This window comes from Pan paniscus, chromosome 23, assembly GCF_029289425.2.
Source record: "Pan paniscus chromosome 23, NHGRI_mPanPan1-v2.0_pri, whole genome shotgun sequence".
NCBI classification, from domain to species: Eukaryota; Metazoa; Chordata; class Mammalia; order Primates; family Hominidae; genus Pan; species Pan paniscus.
In genome coordinates, this window is record NC_085927.1 from 31,251,271 (window position 1) to 31,270,523 (window position 19,253).

The following is a 19,253-nucleotide window of genomic DNA, read 5'->3' on the forward strand; positions in this document are numbered from 1 at the left end:
CATGTAATCCCAGCACTTTGGGGGGCCGAGGTGGGTGGATCACCTGAGGTCAGGATTTTAAGACAAGCCTGGCCAACATGGAGAAATCCCGTCTCTAATAAAAATATAAAAATTAGCTGGGCATGGTGGAGGGTGCCTGTATTCCCAGCTACTCAGGAAGCTGAGGCAGGAGAATTGCTTGAACCTGGGAGGGGGAGGTTGCAGTGAGCCAAGATCGCGCCACTGCACTCCAGCTTGGGCGACTAGAGTGAAACTCTGCCTCAAAAAAAATTTTAAGAAAGGCTGGGCGCGGTGGTTCATGCCTGTAATCCCAGTACTTTGCAAGGCTGAGGCAGGCAGATCACAAGTTCAGGAGTTCAAGACCAGCCTGGCCAACATGGTGAAACCCCGTCCCTACTAAAAATACAAAAATTAGCTGGGCATGGTGGTGCGTGCCTATAATCCCAGCTACTCAGGAGGCTGAGGCAGGAGAATTGCTTGAACCGGGACCCGGGAGGCAGAGGTTGCAGTGAGCCGAGATCGCGCCACTGCACTCCAGACTGGGCTACTGAGTCAGGCTCCGTCTCACAAAAAAAAAAAAAAAAAAAAAAAAAAAAAAAAAATTTAACCTGGAAGTCAGGTACTCATCCATAAGTGAGTAAGCAACTGCATCCGCATATGGGCCTCATGCAGGGGATGGGAAGGTAGGAGCAGATATGGAAAAACAGTCATAGGCTAGGCACCATGGCTGTAATCCCAGCACTTTGAGAGGCCAGGGTGGGTGGATCACCTGAGGTCAGGAGTTCAAGACCAGGCTAGGCAACATGGCAAAACCCTGTCCCTACAAAAAATACAAAAATTAGCAGGGCATGGTGGCTGTGAGCCTGTACTCCCAGCTACTTGGGAGGCTGAGGCAGGAGAATCGCTTGAGCATGAGAGGTGGAGGTTGCAGTGAGCTGAGATTATGCCATTGCACTCCAGCCTGGGTGACAGGAGAAGCCCTGTCTAAAAATAAATAAATAAATATATAAAAATAAAAATAGTCATAAAAGTCATAAAATACTAAGTGAGGAAAAGTTAGCTGTAAAGTGAGTGTCATTTGAGCCCTTTATTTAAAGTGAAAAATGTGTTTCTATTAAAACAAAATAAAGACAACAGATGCCAAACTACTAACAGTGACATCTCCAAGGAATGGAGCCGGACAAGGCAGGAGGAAGAAGCAAGTCTCCTCGTTTATACATACACATTATTTTAATGTGATTATGAGCAATATATAATTAAAAAAAAATTAAAAGGACCCGGCACAGTGCCTCATGCCTATAATCCCAGCACTTTCGGAGGCCAAAGTGGGAGGATCACTTGAGGCCAGGAGTTCGAGACCAGCCTGGACAACATGGTGAAACCCCCTCTACTAAAAATACAAAAAATTAGCCTGGTGTGGTGGCGCACACCTGTAGTCCCAGCTACTCAGAAGGCTGAGGCAGAAGACTTGCTTGAACCCGGGAGACAGAGGTTGCAGTGAGTGGAGATGGCACCACTGCACTCCAGCCTGGGCGACAAAGCAAGGCTCCATCTCAAACAACAACAACAGCAACAACAAAAAACCAGAGCCCCCAGTTGTCCCTGGTAGACTTCTCACCTGAGCATGAACTAAACCTGTGTTTTAAGCTGTTGAGATCTGGGGAGGCTCTTTTTCCTCAGCATTCAGGCTTAAAAATGAGTATTCCCTTAAGTGGCATTCTGGGATTAGGAATATTATTCTATGTTCAGTTTAACTAATAATCATCTTATAGACTTTTCCCACATCCTCATCAGTCTTCAATTTTCTGGACTGAATTTCCCAATTCTCACCTACTCTGAAACTCCTTATTTTTAAATAGGGTTTGGCTCAGAGACAAGAGCAGCTCTGTGATTCAGATTCAGAGCTGTCTTATCAGAGTTGGAGCCAGCAAACTCCTCCTGTAAATTAGGGCCAGGAGATAAGTAGTTTAGGCTTTGGAGGACATATGGTCCCTGTTCTAATTACTCTGTAAACAGATGAGCACAGCTGTGATCTATTAAAACTTTGCATAAACAGGTGGTGTGGCAGATTTGGACCACAGATCAGAGTTTGCTAAGTAGATGGAGCCTTCTAGTAACCAGAGCTGCCTACAACAGCAACAGGCTCCCTCGAGCCAGGGGATCCCTTGTTAGTGACAAATACAAACTTAGAGGCTGTGAAGACAGTGCCTCTCGCCTCGCAGGTACTGGATTCTGTTCTGCGTGGCAGGTGTTCTCGATGGTCTCAATGAATCCTCATCAGAATCACCACGGAAGGGAGAAAAGCTCACTCTAGTCGTCATCTTGCCACCTCGCCCGGCCCATCATCCATGGAGGCACGAGGTCTGATCCTTCCTGGTGGCCTGTGTGCTCAGAGAGCTTAGTTCTCGGCACTTTTTTTCATCCTGAAATGCTCATTTGGCACCAAATGACTTCTGAGCAGGCTTCTGCCGTTTTTTTTTTTTTTTTGAGACAGAGTCTTACTCTGTCACCCAGGCTGGAGTGCAGTGGTGTGATCTCAGCTCACTGCAACCTCTGCCTCCCAGGTTGAAGCAATTCTCATGTCTCAGTCTCCCAAATAGCTGGGATTACAGGTGTGTGCCACCATGCCCAGCTAATTTTTTTGTACTTTATTAATAGAGACAGTGTTTTACCATGTTGGCCATGCTGGTCTTGAACTCCTGACCTCAAGTGATCCACCCATCTCGGCCTTCCAAAGTTCTGGGATTACAAGTATAAGCCACCATGCCCAGCCAGGCTTCTATTCTTGATACAATTTTTTTTTTTTTTTTTTTTTTTTTTTTTAGACAGAGTTTCGCTCTTGTTGCCCAGGCTGGAGTGCAATGGCGCGATCTCGGCTCACTGCAACCTCTGCCTCCCAGGTTCAAACGATTCTCCTGCCTCAGCCTCCCAAGTAGCTGGGATTACAGGCATGTGCCACCACACCCGGCTAATTTTGTATTTTTTTAAGTAGAGACGGGGTTTCTCCATGTTGGTCAGGCTGGTCTGGTCTCAAACTCCTGACCTCAAGTGATCCGCCCACCTCGGTCTCCCAAAGTGCTGGGATTACAGGGGTGAGCCACCACGCCCAGCTGATACAATTTTTAAAACAGCTCATTGATGACCTCCAGGCTGTTCAACAGAAGCATCTCAAATTCCTTTTGACCATGTAGCAAGGAACACACCTGGCATGCTTCCGAAACAAAACCATGCATGGGGCCGGACACTGACCACCTCTCAGTGCTCAGGTCACCTGCTTAGGTCATGGCCAACACACAGGTGTCACGGGGCTCCACAAGGCCACAAGCTTCACTGCCCCTACCCGGGGGCCCAGAGCAGCTCCGCCTCTCATTACCTCATGTCATTTTACACACTAAGCCTACCTCAGAAAACACCGAGGAAATGGGGTGCCTGGCTCCTTCCACTTCTCACCTCACACTTCCCAGTGCACACAGGAGCCCCAGAGGCAATGAGAGAGCAGAGAAACTCTGCCTCGTTCAACAGTTTCTATCTCAGATGATGAACAGAAATGAGGAGCCTTTCACTATTACCTAGTGAAAATACAAGCAGGTAAATGTTCTTGAGTTAAACAGGAAACCTAAGAGATTCCTGGCTGGGCGTGGTGACTCACACCTATAATCACAGCACTTTGGGAGGCCAAGGCAGGAGGATCGCTTGAGGCCAGGAGTACAAGACCAGCCTTGGCAACATGGTAAAACCCTGTCTCTACAAGAAAAAATAAAAGTAAATAAAATACCTATTTAAAAAAAGAAGAAAAGATTCCTGAAAGGCACAACTTCCTGATAAACTTTGTTCCCAAAGTGGTCGTGACCTGTGAAGATGGGGAGACGTCATGACCTGAGGATGGGGGGAGGTCACGGCCTGTGAGGATGGGGGGAGGTCATGACCTATAAGGATGAGTGGAGGTAATGATCCTTGAGGATGGGTGCAAGTCATGAATTGAACATGGGTGAGGTCATGACCTGTGAGGATGTGGGAGGTCATGACCTGAGGATCAGTGGTCATGACGTGTGAGGATGCGGGGAGGTCATGACCTGAGGCTGGGGGGAGGTCATGACCTGAGGATGGGTGGAGAACACTGTCATTCCGAGTGAGCATCAGCTCCTCCATGATGTTTGGCCTGTTTAAATGTTCACAACTGGTTGATGATCAACGCCACACACTGCTAATGAGGAGCTCAGCACAGTAAGGAGGGGCCAGGGGATCTTGTTTACATCTTCAAGGCTGCTCATGGGTTCTGTGCACAGAGACCAGCCAGAGCTTCACCCAGGGCTCCTACACACCCTACAAACGCAGCCACACCCTCTGGGGCATTTTTCTGAGCAACCCCTTTCCTTCTTAACCATGCTGAGTTTTTAAAATTTCTTAATACTCTTATTATTAAACTATTTCCACAGATTTTTCTAGACTTCTTTTGCTCATTCAGTCCTCTCTGGCTTTCTGCTGTGAGTAACAAGTGATTCACCTTGCCCCTCGTAATCCCTGGGAGTGCCAGCTGCCTGGCCCTGGAAAACCGCCCAGCATGCCAGGATCGCATCTGAGATCGTGGCACAGCCACACTTAACCATGCACAAAACGCTCACCAATGCTGCCTAGAAGGCTCTAGACGTTCAGGACACAGCAGACTCAGGAAGTCATGTGATGCTTAAATATTCTTCCACTATGTAGGTACCACAATGACAGATAATCATTGTGCCATCAATTTTTTGGCATAAGCCACTTGCCTTGGAGATGAGCTCGTCATGATTGGCCAGGTGTGCTCTGCAGTGGATACAGCTGTACGTTCGGTGACAGTTCGGCAGATACGCTTGGAAAGTTTTAGACTTTGTCATTTTCACCATCTCTCCTGGGCACTCCTCACTCAGCTCAGGGCTGGTTCTGGAAGAACCGTGGCTCTGCTGGCCTCTCTGACAAAAGCAACACTGGAAAATGCACGCAAGAGCCGTCGTTGTCCAGGAGGGCGTGTGGCACTGTCCACACAGCTGGGACGAGAGAAAAACGTAACCTGCCAACCAATCAGACAAAGTGGTGGGTTACAGAGGTACATATGGGATTCATGTGTTGTGAAGCAACACGCAGGGTGGGGGGGTGGCAGGACTAGAATTTTTTTTTTTTTTTGAGATGGAGTCTCGCTCTGTTGCCCAGGCTGGAGTGCAGTGGCGCAATCTCAGCTCGCTGCAACCTCCTCCTCCTGGGTTCAAGCGATTCTCCTACCTCAGCCTCTGAGTAGCTGGGATTACAGGCACACGCCACCAAGCCTGGCCTCCCAAAGTGCTGGGATTACAAGCACCACTGCGCCTGACCAAGATCCAACTCTTTAGTATCAATTGTAGACAAAATGAACACTGACACCATGCCACTGCTTAACCACTTTACATTTAGTTGGAAGTGAAAAAATGAACTCCTTTTACATGCAAATAATTTGAGAAAAACATTGATTCAAATTCTTCTTATACCAGGTTTGGCTTTGGGAAACATGAAAGGAGAGGCGGAACCAAGACTCCCGGTGAGTGGGCCCAGTGGCAGGGCTGGATGCACCCCACCCCGAATCCGGGAATTCACCACGCAGAGCACCAGGACATTGAGGAATGTGAGTGATGGATCCAGTATTATTTAATCTTTAAGAAATTCCAGTCCTGAAATAAACCCTTATGTATGGTCACATGATCTTCAACAGGGTGTCAAGACCATTCAATGGGGAAAGGACAGTCTTTCAACAAATGGTGTCACAACAACTGGATATGCACCTGCAAAAATATAAAGTTGGACTCTTACCTAACACCGTATACAAATTAACTCAAAATAAAAGACCTAAATGTGAGAGCTAAGACTATAAAACTCTTAGAAGGAAACACAGGGGAAAAGCTTCATGACATTGGATGTGGCAATTATCTCTTGGATACGATACCAAAAGCATGGGCAGCAAAAGAAAAATAGACACATTAGACTTCGTAAAAATTCAAAACTTCTGGCTCGGTGCAGTGCTCACGCCTGTGGTCCCAGCACTTTGGGAGGCTGAGGTGGGTGGACCACTTGAGCCCAGGAACTCAAAACCAGCCTGGGCAACAAAGCAATACCTCATCTCAACTAAAAATACACAAAATTAGCTGGGTGTGGTCCCTGTGCCTGTGGTCCCAGCTACTTGGGATAGCTGAGGTGGGAGGATGGCTTGAGCCTGGGAAGTTGAGGCTCAAGTGAGCTGAGATCGTCCAACTGCACTCCAGCCTGAGCAACAGAGTGAAACCCTGTCTCTAAATAAATAAATAAAAACTTTTGTGCTTCAAAGGATACTATCAACAGAGGCAACCCAGAGAATGAGGGAAAATGTTTTTAAATCATATACCTGATAAGGTGTTAATATCTAGAATACATATATTCTATATTCTCTCTATACATATTCTCTATATATCCATATTCTCTATATATCCTAGTTATTGGAATATGTCAAAAAAAAAAAAAAAAACAACTACAACTCAGCAAAACAAACAAACAGGTTAAAAAATGGATAAAGGGCCGGGCGTGGGCCCGGCATGGTGGCTCACGCCTGTAATCCCAGCATTATGGGAGGCCGAGGAAGGTGGATCACTAGGTCAGGAGATCGAGACCACCCTAGTCAACATGGTGAAACCCCGTCTCTACTAAAAATACAAAAAATTAGCTGGGCGTGGTGGCGGGTGCCTGTAGTCCCAACTACTTGGGAGGCTGAGGCAGCAGAATTGCTTGAACCCAGGAGGCAGCGGTTGCAGTGAGCCGAGACCATATCACTGCACTCCAGCCTGGGCGACAGAGTGAGACTACATCTCAAAAAAAAAAAAAAAAAAAAAAAAAAGAAAGAAAATGGATAAAGGACCTATGTATCTATATTCTCTATATATTCTAGTTGTTAGAATATGTTAAAAAAAACTCAGCAAAAAGAAACACAATCTGATTAAAAAATGGACAAAGGACCTATATATCTATATTCTATATAGTTATTAGAATATGTTTAAGAAACTCCTACAACTCAACAAAACAACCCCAATCTGATTAAAAATGGACAAAGGACTTATATAAACATTTCTCCGAAGAAGATATACAGATGGCCCACAAGCACGTGAAAAGGTGCTCCATGTCACTGATCCTGAGGGAGGCAGACAAGGACCACGTTGAGACACCACCACACACCCTCTAGGACGGCTACTATCAACGCGCACACACGGAAAATAAGCGTTGGTGAGGATGTGGAGGAAGTGGAGCCTTGTGCATTGAGGGTAAAAATGTAAAATGCTGGAGGCACTATGGGAAACAGTATGGTAATTCCTCAAAAAACGAAATATAGAATTACCATGGGCTCCAGCAATTCCACTGCTCGTATAAATCCACGAGAACTGAAAACAGGGTCTCAAAGCCATGTCTGCACACCCATGCTCACAGCGACATTATCCACAACAGCCACGAGGGGGAAGCAACAGTGTGTCCCTCCACAAACGGGCATTCTCATGATCAAAATGTGGCATCTGCATACAGTGGAATGTTATCCAGCCTTTAACAGGAGGGGACTCCTTTCACAGCTACAGCATGGAGGAACCCTGAGGACACTATGCTCAGTGAAGTAAGCCAGTCACAAAGGACAAATATTGTATGAGGTACTTAGAGTAGTGGGACTCAGAGACAGAAAGAGCTGCCAGGGGCAGGGGAGTCCCCGCTTCATGGGTGCGGTGTTTCAGTTTTGCAACATGAAGAATTCTGGAGGTTGGAGGGTGGCGATGGCTGTACAAAAATGTGAATATATTTAATGTCACTGAACTGTACACTTAGAAATGGTTAAGATGGTAAGAGTTATGTGTACTGACTACAATTATTTTAAAGAAGAGTGTATCATTTTTACATTTCTAAGGTCTCATTAACAAAAGAAGGTTAAGTCCATGACTGATGCTGCCATCATCGGCAACAGGACGTGCGCCAAGTTTTCCTGGTGGCACCACCCCAGCCTGGCCTGTGACAAGGGGCCTGCAGAGAGTCAGGCACACCGGATTTTCTTTCAGGCCAAACAGAAGAGCAAGGGTTTCCCCAAATTCGAGAGCACGGGGCTGGGAAGAAGAGCCAAGTGCCAGCAGTGTCCTCACACCTGCTCCTCCTGAGATGCACCCCCCCACCGCCCCCCACCCCATGTGACCTCTGCTCCGGCAGCAGCCTGTCCTGTGCCCTTCCGTGGGATGACACCCAGGACGGCGTCTGCCCCCTACCTGCGCAGGCACGCCTGCATTAGAGGGTCACCTTCTCACATCTGGGACTGAAGATGTGCATGGGCAGAACACAGCGTTTGTAATCGTGTGAAGACACAAACGGCCGGTGGCCGCCACCCAGGATGGAACTGGGACCCGGTCACCACGGCGCTGCTGTGCCCTTCCTTGGGGCCCCGGCCTGAGATGCTGCCTAACTTGGACTTGGTGCTTCTTGGTCTTTGCTTGTCCTGATGGCTGTGCCCCGTGTGTGGCCCTGAGCCACACTGCTGCGTGTTCCGTGTTTTGAACTTGACACCGACGATGCTGTGAGACTTCTCTGCTGACGTGCAGCCAAGTCTGCCTCTGTCCCCATGTGCAGCTGGGCCCCCTTCACCTGGTGTCCTGTCAGATACACTGCATGCAGCCACTGATTGGGTGTGGATGTGTATCGGCTCCCAGGCTGGCTACTAAATGGTGCTGCTGTCGCCGTCACCTCTCCTGAGCCGCACAGGCAGGTGTTTCGTTGGAACAATCCCAGGAGCAGATGCCCGCGCACACAGCAGCACCTCCCAAGTGCTGGTGACAAGGTCATCCTGCCAGCAGCGAACATGAGTCCCTGCTGATCTTTATCCCGCCAACTTGATATGGTCAAATTTTAACACTTCTGCTGCCTGGCAGGTATAAGGCAGCAGCATCTCATTGTGGCTTTAGTTTGCTTCAACCTGACCATACAGGTGGGCACCTTTTATGGTTCCTCCTTTTCAAATCTTTGTCACCTTTTCTATTAGCTGCTGGTCCTTTCCTTACTGATTCATAGGAGTAAGTGATATATTCTGAAAACTAAAGCATACATTAAGCCATATGGGTCGTGGAATGATAAGCATTACTGGAATGTGGACATGACTGTGCCTGTGATGTAAGCTTCAGGAAACTATAGTGTAAGGCATGTATGTATAGTATGTGGATAAATGGATAAAATGGATATGCCATATACACACACACACATACATATACATATATGTGTGGATTATGTATGTACATGTGCATTAATGGGTTTCAAGTTCTCTAAAAGTATAACTAGACAAAAAAACTATTAAGGCTGGGTGTGGTGGCTCACATCTGTAATCCCAGCACTTTGGGAGGCCGAGGTGGGCAGATCGCCAGGTCAGGAGTTCGAGACCATCCTGGCCAACATGGTGAAAACCCCGTCTCTATTAAAAATACAAATATTAGCTGGGCGTGGTGGTGTGCGCCTGTAGTACCAGCTACTCGGGAGGCTGAAGCAGGAGAATCACTTGAACCCGGGAGGTGGAGGCTGCAGTGAGCCGAGATTGCACCACTGCACTCCAGCCTGGAGACAGAGTGAGACTCCATCTCAAGAAACAACAACAACAACAACAACAACAACAACAACAAACAAAAAAACCCCACGCTGCTTACTATGTATAGTTCAAATAAAAAACATAAAAGGTAGATTTTTAGTTTTTTTTAATTTATTTTTTTGAGATGGAATCTCTGTCGCCCAGGCTGGAGTGCGATGGCACCATCTGCGCTCACTGCAACCTCCGCCTCCCAGGTTCAAGTGATTCTCCTGCCTCAGCCTCCTGAGTAGCTGGGACTACTGGCACGTTGCCACCACACCTAATTTTTCTTTTTCTTTTCTTTTTTTTTTTTTTTTTGAGACAGAGTTTCGCTCTTATTGCCCAGGCTGGAGTGCAATGGCACGATCTTGGCTCACCGCAACCTCCACCGCCCGGGTTCAAGTGATTCTCCTGTCTCAGCCTCACGAGCACTGGGATTACAGGCATGCGCCACCACACCCAGCTAATTTTGTATTTTTAGTAGAGACGAGGTTTCTCCATGTTGGTCAGGCTGGTCTCGAACTCCCAACCTGAGTTGATCCACCTGCCTTGGCCTCCCAAAGTGCTGGGATTACAGGCGTGAGCCACTGCGCCTGGCCCTACACCTGACTAATTTTTGTATTTTTAGTAGAGACGGGGTTTCACCATGTTGTCCAGGCTGGTCTCAAATTCCTGGCCTCAAGTGATCTGCCTGCCCCGGCTTCCCAGAGTGCTGGGATTACAGGAGTGAGCCACTGCGCCCAGACTAAAAGGTACATTTTTAAAAAAGAGGTGACTTAAGATTTCATAGAAACCAACTTTTTGTAAAACTATGATAAGCCAAATAGTTGGACCAGCCCTCCCACTGAGAAGTACCAAAAATGCTGACAAAATAAAAGGATGTTTTCTTAAAGGCATCCAGGGGCTGACAAGACAGTGAGGAGCTGCCAGACACCATCTGGGGAGGCAGAAACCAGAGAGGCGAGCCAAGCCGCTCTTGCCCTGAAAACATCTGCCCCCATCCAGCCACCCCGGGCTTCCAATGAGAACTCTAAGGCTGGTCCCCACCCCACAGAGCAGTGATCATAGGACAGCCCTCACACGACTTATGGCCCAAATTCACACCAGTGAGAAGATTCCAAAACCTCACAGTTGATGGATTTAGTTTAAAATGGCTTTAGGCTGACAGCGCCCTGAGGTACCTGGCAGAAGGAAGCGTAAACCTAGTTTGGAGGAAGCATCTTTATCCTAGGTCTGAAAAATTCCCACAAAGTCATTTTTCCAGGACAATGAGTAATGCAGTCAAAAGTAACCACACATTCACGGAAACAATGCCCCATGAGCAAGGACAGAAAAGGCCCGCAGCAGGACCAGATCCAGAGACTCAACATCTCAAAGACCTGAGGCAGACCATGAGGCTCCTCCACTTACCTGTACTCACGGAGGGAACCGATGAGCTTGAAAGTATATGTGACGAACAGCAAACGAGAAAAAAAAAATGACCTTGCAGAAAAACAGGTGTAGACATTCTAGAAATAAACAGCATTCAGCCCAATGGGTTTAACAGGAATAGGAGAATAAAAAGAGAATACCTACACTGAAGATACGTCAGAATAAATTATGCTGAATAAAGAAGAGTGAGAGGCCGGGCACGCTGGCTCACGCCTGTAATCCCAGCACTTTGGGAGGCCGGGGCTGGGGGGGCAGGGCGGATCACAAGGTCAGGAGTTCGAGACCAGCCTGGCCAACACGGTGAAACCCCGTCTCTACTAAAAATACAAAAATTAGCCGGGCGTGGTGGTGTCTGTCTGTAGTCTCAGCTACTCAGGAGGCTGAGGCAGGAGAGTTGCTTGAACCCGGGAGGCGGAGGTTGCAGTGAGCTGAGATTGCGCCACTGCACTCCAGCCTTGGGTAACAGAGCAATACTCCGTCTCAAAAAAAAAAAAAAAAAAAAAAAAAAACAGTGAGGAAGGTGGAAATATGAGTCTTAAACTAAGAGATGTGAAGCAGGGAGAGATGACATTTATTTGGATTTCAGAAGGTTGAGGCAAGAAGAAAATGGGGTAGAGGCGCTTTGTGAATAATTGCTGATTGTGGATTCTCCAGAATTAAGGAAAAGCTACTAATCCACAGACTTAAAAAGCCCAACAGTCCTAAAGCAGGATAAATAAAAATAAAGCCACAGCTAGACAAATAATGAAACTGCAGAACACCAAAGATAAAGGGGAAAAAAGTCTTAAAAGTGTCCAGAGGAAGGAAAAATGACCTGTTCAACAGAACAAGCTCCCAGGTAAAACAAGAGCCCAAAAGGCAGCAGAGAAAGGGACAATTATGATTCTGAAAGATAATAACTGATATCTCAGATTTTACATTCAGTGAAAATATCTTTCAAGAAGTGGGGCAAAGGCTGGACATAGTGGCTCACACTTGTCATCCCAGCACTTTGGGAGGCCAAGGCAGGAGGATTGCTTGAGCCCAGGAGTTTGAGACCAGCCTGTGCAACAGTGAGACCCTGTCTCTACGCAAAAAAAAGTGTTTTTCAATTAGCCAAGTGTGGTGTCACGTGTCTGTGGTCCCAGCTACTAGGGAGGCTGAAGTGGGAGGATTGCTTGAGCCCAAGGGGTCGAGGCTGCAATGAGCAGAGATTGTGCCACTGGACTTAGCCTAGGTAATGAGTGAGACTCTGTCTCAAAACAAAACAAAACAAAACAACAACAACAACAACAACAAAGAGTCTGAGTCTGGGTGCAGTGGCTCACGCCTGTAATCCCAGCACTTTGGGAGGCCAAGGCGGGTGGATCATGAGGTCAGGAGATGGAGACCATCCTGGCTAACACAATGAAACCCCATCTCTACTAAAAATACAAAAAAATTTAGCGGGGCATGGTGGTGGGCGCCTGTAGTCCCAGCTACTTGGGAGGCTGAGGCAGGAGAATGGCGTGAACTCAGGAGGTGGAGCTTGCAGTGAGCTGAGATCGCACCACTGCACTCCAGCCTGGGCGACAGAGCGAGACTCCATCAAAAAAAAAATAATAATATAAATAAATAAATAAAAGAAAAAAGACTGGCATAAGATACAAAAACAGGTCAATGTGACATGAAAGAGAGCCCGGAAACAGACCACAGGTGGATACAGACAGCACAGAGGAGCTCTGCAGCGCCTGGAGAACAGTTCCCAGGGGAATACTGCTGGACCAAGCACATCTGCAGGAGAGAAACCAAGCTGGATCCGATTTCATAAACAAAATCCACAGTTCATCACATTTATCAACAGAGATGACCATCTAGCAGGAATTTTGTGGAGGAAATTTCTGTACAAAGGTATACACGTGTAAATACACACACACACACCATCTTCTAAATGAAGTCCATTTCTTTCTCCAACATTTTGTTAAAGAATTTCTGAAAAAGTCTGCCTATATTGGATATTCCTGATGGGTGATTTCCCCAAACCTTAAACTCTTTTTCTTACTAGCTGCTATTAAGTCATCTTGTGCCAATCCTGAAATTTTCTCTTGGGTTTCTTAGAATCAAGAAGACCTCACATTTAGCGTTAACACAGTACATTCTATTAGATCTTATCTATTGCCCTGAACTACTGGGCCCTTCATGAATCTGAACCCTGCCATCTCTTCCATCTGGCATCTCTTCCATGAAACTTGCTGACATGCCCTGGGGAGGTGATGGGGACAGGTATCAGCTCGGCCACCACCCTCCAGGAGCCCAGCACCACTTCCACCTCTGCTCTCCTGTCCACATGTCCCACACGGTGCACGAGGATGTCATGTGACAACTTGTCAGTAGCTCATTCAAATCCATGCATGTTGCACCAGTTCATGGAAGGAAGCGTTCTGACTTCACTCCTTACTGAACTCATGCTCAATCTCTGTGATATTTTCAACTAAGTTTCTTTTTACTAAAATGAGACTTAAATTAATAAACTTTCATTTCTCTCTTCTTTCCCTGGACTTCCCTTTAACAAAGATACTAAGAATATGAAGTGAAGCAGCTAAGAGAGAGACAGGAAACTTATTCGCAAACTGGGTATTCAGGTCTCTAGCGTTCAGAATCCCTGCTCCAAGTGACTCGAGTAGAGAGCTACAGAAACTGCCCTTCACTTTGTTCATCATTTTAAAATAAGTAGTATCAGCCAGGGGCGGTGACTTATGCCTGTAATCCCAACACTTTGGGAGGGTGAGGCAGGAGGATCACTTGAGATCAGGAGCTCGAGACCAGTCTGGACAACATGGCGAAACCCCGTCTCTATTGAAAATACAAAAATTAGCCAGGCGGCCGGACGCGGTGACTCACGCCTGGAATCCCAGCACTTTGGGAGGCCGAGGCGGGTGGATCATGAGGTCAGGAGTTCAAGACCAGCCTGGCCAAGATGGTGAAACCCGTCTCTACTAAAAATACAAAAATTACAGCGCACCTGTAATCCCAGCTACTCAGGAGGCTGAGGTGGGAGAATCGTTTGAACCTGGGGGGCGGAGGTTGCAGGGAGCCGAGATCGCACCACTGCACTCCAGCGTGGGTGACAGAGCGAGACTCCATCTCAAAAAAAAAAAAAAAAAAAAAAAATTAGCCAGGCGTGGTGGTGAGTGCCTGTAATCCCAGCTACTTGGGAGGCTGAGGCAGGAGAATCACTTGAACCTGGGAGGCAGAGGTTGCAGTGAACTGACATAGCACCAATGTACTCTAGCCTGGGTGACAGAGCAAGACTCTGTATCAAAAAAAAAAAAAAAGCAGTATCACTTTTTTGTGTGTGAGACAAGGTCTCAGTCTGTTGCCGAGGCCGCAGTGCAGTGGCATGGTCACAGCTCACTGCAGCCTTGACCTCCTGGGCTCAAGCAATCCTCCCAGCTCAGCCTCCCAAGTACCTGACACTACAGGCCCATGCCACCACGCCTGGCTAATTTTTTTGTTGTAGAGATGGGGTCTCACTTTGTTACCCAAGCTGGTCTCAAACGCCTGGGTTCAAGTGATCTAACCGCCCCAGCCTCCCAAAGTGCTGGGATTATAGGCATCAGCCACCACACCTGACTACGATTTTTTGAGACAGTCTCACTCTGTCACCCAGGCTGGAGTGCAATGGCATGATTTCGACTCACTGCAGCCTCCATCTCCTGGGTTCAAGCAATTTTCCTGCCTCAGCCTCCTGAGTAGCTGGGCCTACAGGCATGCACCAGCATGCCCAGCTAATTTTGTATTTTTAGTAGAGATGGGGTTTCACCATGTTGGCCAGGCTGGTCTCAAACTCCTGACCTCACATGATCCACCCGCCTTGGCCTCCCACCCACCACGGCTTCCCAAAGTGCTGGGATTATAGGCATGAGCCACCACGCCTGGCCGATTTTTTTTTTTTTTTTTTTGAGAGTCTTGCTCTGTCACCCAGACTGGAGTGCAGTGGTGTGATCTCAGCTTACTGCAAACCCTGCCTTCTGGGTTCAAGCAATTCTCCTGCCTCAGCCACCAGAGTAGCTGGGACTACAGGTGCACACCACCACACCCAGCTAATTTTTTTGTATTTTTAGTAGAGATGGTGTTTCACCATGTTGGCCAGGCTGGTCTCAAACTCCTGGCCTCAAGTGATCTGTCTGCCTCAGCCTCCCAAAGTGCTGGGATTACAGGTGTGAGCCACTGTACCTGGCCAACATTTGGGGTTTTTTTGGGGGGGAGGGGAGGACAGAGTCTCACACTGTTGCCCAGGCTGGAGTGCAGTGGCGCAATCTCAGCTCACTGCAACCTCCGCCTCCTGGGTTCAAGCCTCAGCCTCCTGAGTAGCTGGGATTACAGGCGTGTGCCACCACGCCCGGCTAATTTTTTTTGTGTGTATTTTTAGTAGAGATGAGGTTTCACCATGTTAGCCAGGATGGTCTCGATCTCCTGACCTCGTGATCTGCCCGCTGCAGCCTCCCAAAGTGCTGAGATTACAGGCGTGAGCCACCATGCCCAGCCTTTTTTTTTTTTTTTTGAGACAGAGTCTCGTTCTGTCACTCAGGCTGGAGTACAGTGGCGTGATCTTGGCTCACTGCAACCTCCACCTCCTGGGTTCAAGCGATTCTCCTGCCTCAGCCTCCTGAGTAGTTTGGATTACAGGTGCACATCACCATGACTGGCTAATTTTTATATTTTTAGTAGAGAAGAGGTTTCGCCATGTTGGCTAGGCCAGTCTCCAACTCCTGACCTCAAGTGATCCACCTGCTTTGGCCTTCCAAAGGGCTGGGATTACAGGCCTGAGCCACTGTGCCCAGCCCAACATTTTTTTTTTTAATTGCTGTTTGTCCTGAACACATTTTAAGTGGACAGAACACTGTAGACTCTCGGTACAATGGACAGCAGATCTCTAGGGCTCGTTCATCTTCCTTACCTGAAACTTTATGCCTGTGGATTAATAAATTCCCATTTCCTCCTCCGCCAAGCCCCTGGCAGCTACCATCCTGATGTTTGATTCCATGAATTTGACTTCTCTAGATACCTCATGTAAGCAGAATCATGCAGTGTTTGTCCATACCTGGCTTATTTCACTGAGCACATAACGTCTTCAAGGTACATCCATGTTGTTGCCTACTACAGAATTCCCTTGTCTTTTTTTAAGGCTAAATAGTAGTCCATAAAGAGAACGTGGTATACACATACAGGGAAAGCACTTCAAAAAGTGGCCATTTGGCCAGCGCGGTGGCTCATGCTTGTAATCCCAGCACTTTCGGAGGCCAAGGCAGGCAGATCACAAGGTCAGGAGTTCAAGACCAGCCTGGCCAATATGGTGAAACCCCATCTCTACTAAAAATACAAAATTAGCCAGATGTGGTGGCACGTGCCTGTAGTCCCAGCTACTTGGGAGGCTGAGGCAGAAGAAATGCTTGAACCCTGGAGATGGAGGTTGCAGTAAGCCGAGATCACGCCACTGCACTCCAGCCTGGGCAACAGAGTGAGACTCGTTCTCAAAAAAACCCCAAAACCAAAAAACACCTGTCTCTACTAAAAATACAAAAAAATAGCCAGGCATGGTGGCGCATGCCTGTAATCCCAGCTACTTCAGGGGGCTGAGCCAGGAGAATCACTCGAACCTGGGAGACGGAGATTGCAGTGAGCCGACATCGTGCCACTGCATTCCAGCCTAGGCAACACAGTGAGACTCTGTCTCAGGGGCAAAAAAAAAAAAAAAAAAAAAAAAAGTGGCCATTTGCCAAGGGTTTTGTTTATTTTGAATTTCTAAATACCATGAATGCCTAACTGCAGATCATCTTTTGGGAGAAAACGCACAGCCCCCACCCCACAGTCCGTAACCTCTGGGGCCAACACTGGTGCACATCGCTTATCCTTCCACAAAGGACACCTGTGTTAGGAGTAAGAGCACAGGAAGTGAGGACCCTGGGCAGGAAGGGGTGGCAACGACTTCTGGGGGATTTTTTTTTTAATTAATTTTTTTTTAAATATGCTGCCCAGGCTGGAGTGCAGTGGCTATTTACAGACACGATGCCACTACTGATCAGCATGGGAGTTTTGACCTGCTTTGTTTTCAACTTAGGCCTGTTCACCCCTCTTTAGGCAACCTGGTGGTCCCCTGCTCCTGGGAGGTCACCATATTGATGCCTAACTTAGTGTGGACAACTGAACCGCATAGCACATTACAGCCCAGAACTCCTGGGTTCAAGCGATCTCCCCACCTCAGCCTCCCGAGTTGCTGGGACTACAGCAGTGAGTGCTGCGCCTGGCAGGGGATTTTATTTAATTAATTGTTTTTTTGAGACAGAGTCTCACTCTGTCATCCAGGCTGGAGTGCAGTGGCGTGATCTCAGCTCACTGCAGCCTCTGCCTCCTGTGTTCAAGCGATTCTCCTGCCTCAACCTCCCAAGTAGCTGGGACTACAGAAGTGCACACTGCACCTGGTGGGGGATTTTAGTTAATATTTTTTGAAACAGAGTCTCACTCTGTCATCCAGGCTGGAGTGCAGTGGCGCGATCTCGGTTCACTGCAGTCTCTGCCTCCTGGGTTCAAGCCATTCTCCTGCCTCAGCCTCCCGAGTAGCTGGGATTACAGGTGCAGGCCATTACATTCAGCTAATTTTTGCATTTTTAGGAGAGACAGGGTTTTGCCGTGTTAGCCAGGTTGGTCTCAAACTCCTGACCTCAGGTGATCCACCACCTCAGCCTCCCAAAGTGCTAGGATTACAGGTGTGAGCCACTGTGCCTAGCTGGAATTTTATTTTATTTTAATTTTTTTTTTTTTTTTGAGACGGAGTCTCATTCTGTTCCCCAGGCTGGACTCACTGCAACCTCTACCTCCCAGGTTCAAACGATTCTCCTGCCTAAGCCTCCTGAGTAGCTGGGTCTACAGGTGCATGTCATCACACCCAGCTGATTTTTTGTATTTTTAGTAGAGACAGGGTTTCACCATGTTGGCCAGGCTGGTCTCCAACTCCTGACCTCAGGTGATCCACCCGCCTTGGCCTCCCAAAGTGCTGGGATTACAGGTGTGAGCCACCACGCCTGGCCTGGGATTTTATTTTTTAAGCTGCTGTTGGGTATACACATGTCCATTTTATTAATCTTCATTTCTCATCTGTAAGTACCATGTATGTCCTGAGATGGCAAAAGGATCTTCCATTGAGTGAAAAGTGAGTCTCCCATCCCAGAGCCCCAGTCCCACTCCAGGGACAGCACAGCGGCAGTTCCTCTTGACCTCAGGAACATTCCACAGGCACAGGCTCCGTGTACCTCCTTCAAACCTCATCACACTCTGCTTAAATAATTTAGTATTTTGTAATTATGAAATAGTTCATTAAGGCTGGGCATGGTGGCTCACACCTATAATCCCAGCACTTTGGGAGGCCAAGGCAGGCAAATCATGAGGTCAGGAGTTTGAGACCGGCCTGGCCAACGTGGTGAAACCCCATCTCTACTAAAAATACTAAAATTAGCCATGCGTGGTGGCGGGCACCTGCAATCCCAGCTACTCAGGAGGCTGAGGCAGGAGAATAGCTTGAACTCGGGAGATGGAGGTTGCTGTGAGCCACGATCGCACCACTGCACTCCAGCGTGGGTAACAAAGCAAGACCTCATCCTGGGGGAAAAAAAAAACAGTTCATTAAAAAAATTTTTTCTTTTTTTTTTTGTTTTTGTTTTGAGACAGGGTCTCACTCTGTTGCCCAGGCTGGAGTGCAGTGGCATGATCTCAGCTCACTGCAACCTCTGCCTTCCGGATTCAAGTGATTCTTGTACCTCAGCCTCCCAAGTAGCTGGGATGACAGGTGTGCGCCACCACACTTGGTTCACTTCTGTATTTTTTGTAGAGACAAGGTTTCACTATGTTGCCCAGACTGGTCTCAAACTCCTGGCTCGGGCCATCCACCCACCTTGGCCTCCCAAAGTGCTGGGATTAGAGGCATGAACCATTGCACCAGCCTAAGAAAATAAAATTTTATTTTACTTTTTCTTTTTTTTTTTTTTTTTGAAATGGACTTTCGCTCTTTCCGCCCAGGCTCGAGTGCAATGGTGCAATCTTGGCTCACTGCAACCTCTGCCTCCCGGGTTCAAGTGATTCTCCTGCCACAGCCTCCCAAGTAGCTGGGATTACAGGCATGTGCCATCATGCCCAGCTAATTTTATATTTTTTTAGTAAAGATGGGCTTTCACCATGTTGTCCAGGCTGGTCTTGACCTCCTGAC

General features: G+C 47.7%; 1 protein-coding gene across 1 annotated transcript in view; it reads right to left on the minus strand.

Moving 5' to 3' along the window:
• The window catches only part of YPEL1 (yippee like 1), a 38,262-nt gene that overhangs the window by 8,321 nt on the left and 10,688 nt on the right, over positions 1-19,253 (minus strand). The window contains exon 2 of the mRNA XM_008959881.4: positions 4,764-5,044. Coding sequence (XP_008958129.1) covers positions 4,764-4,880 — 117 coding nt within the window. The 5' untranslated portion in view covers positions 4,881-5,044. The remainder of the gene's footprint in view (positions 1-4,763; positions 5,045-19,253) is intronic.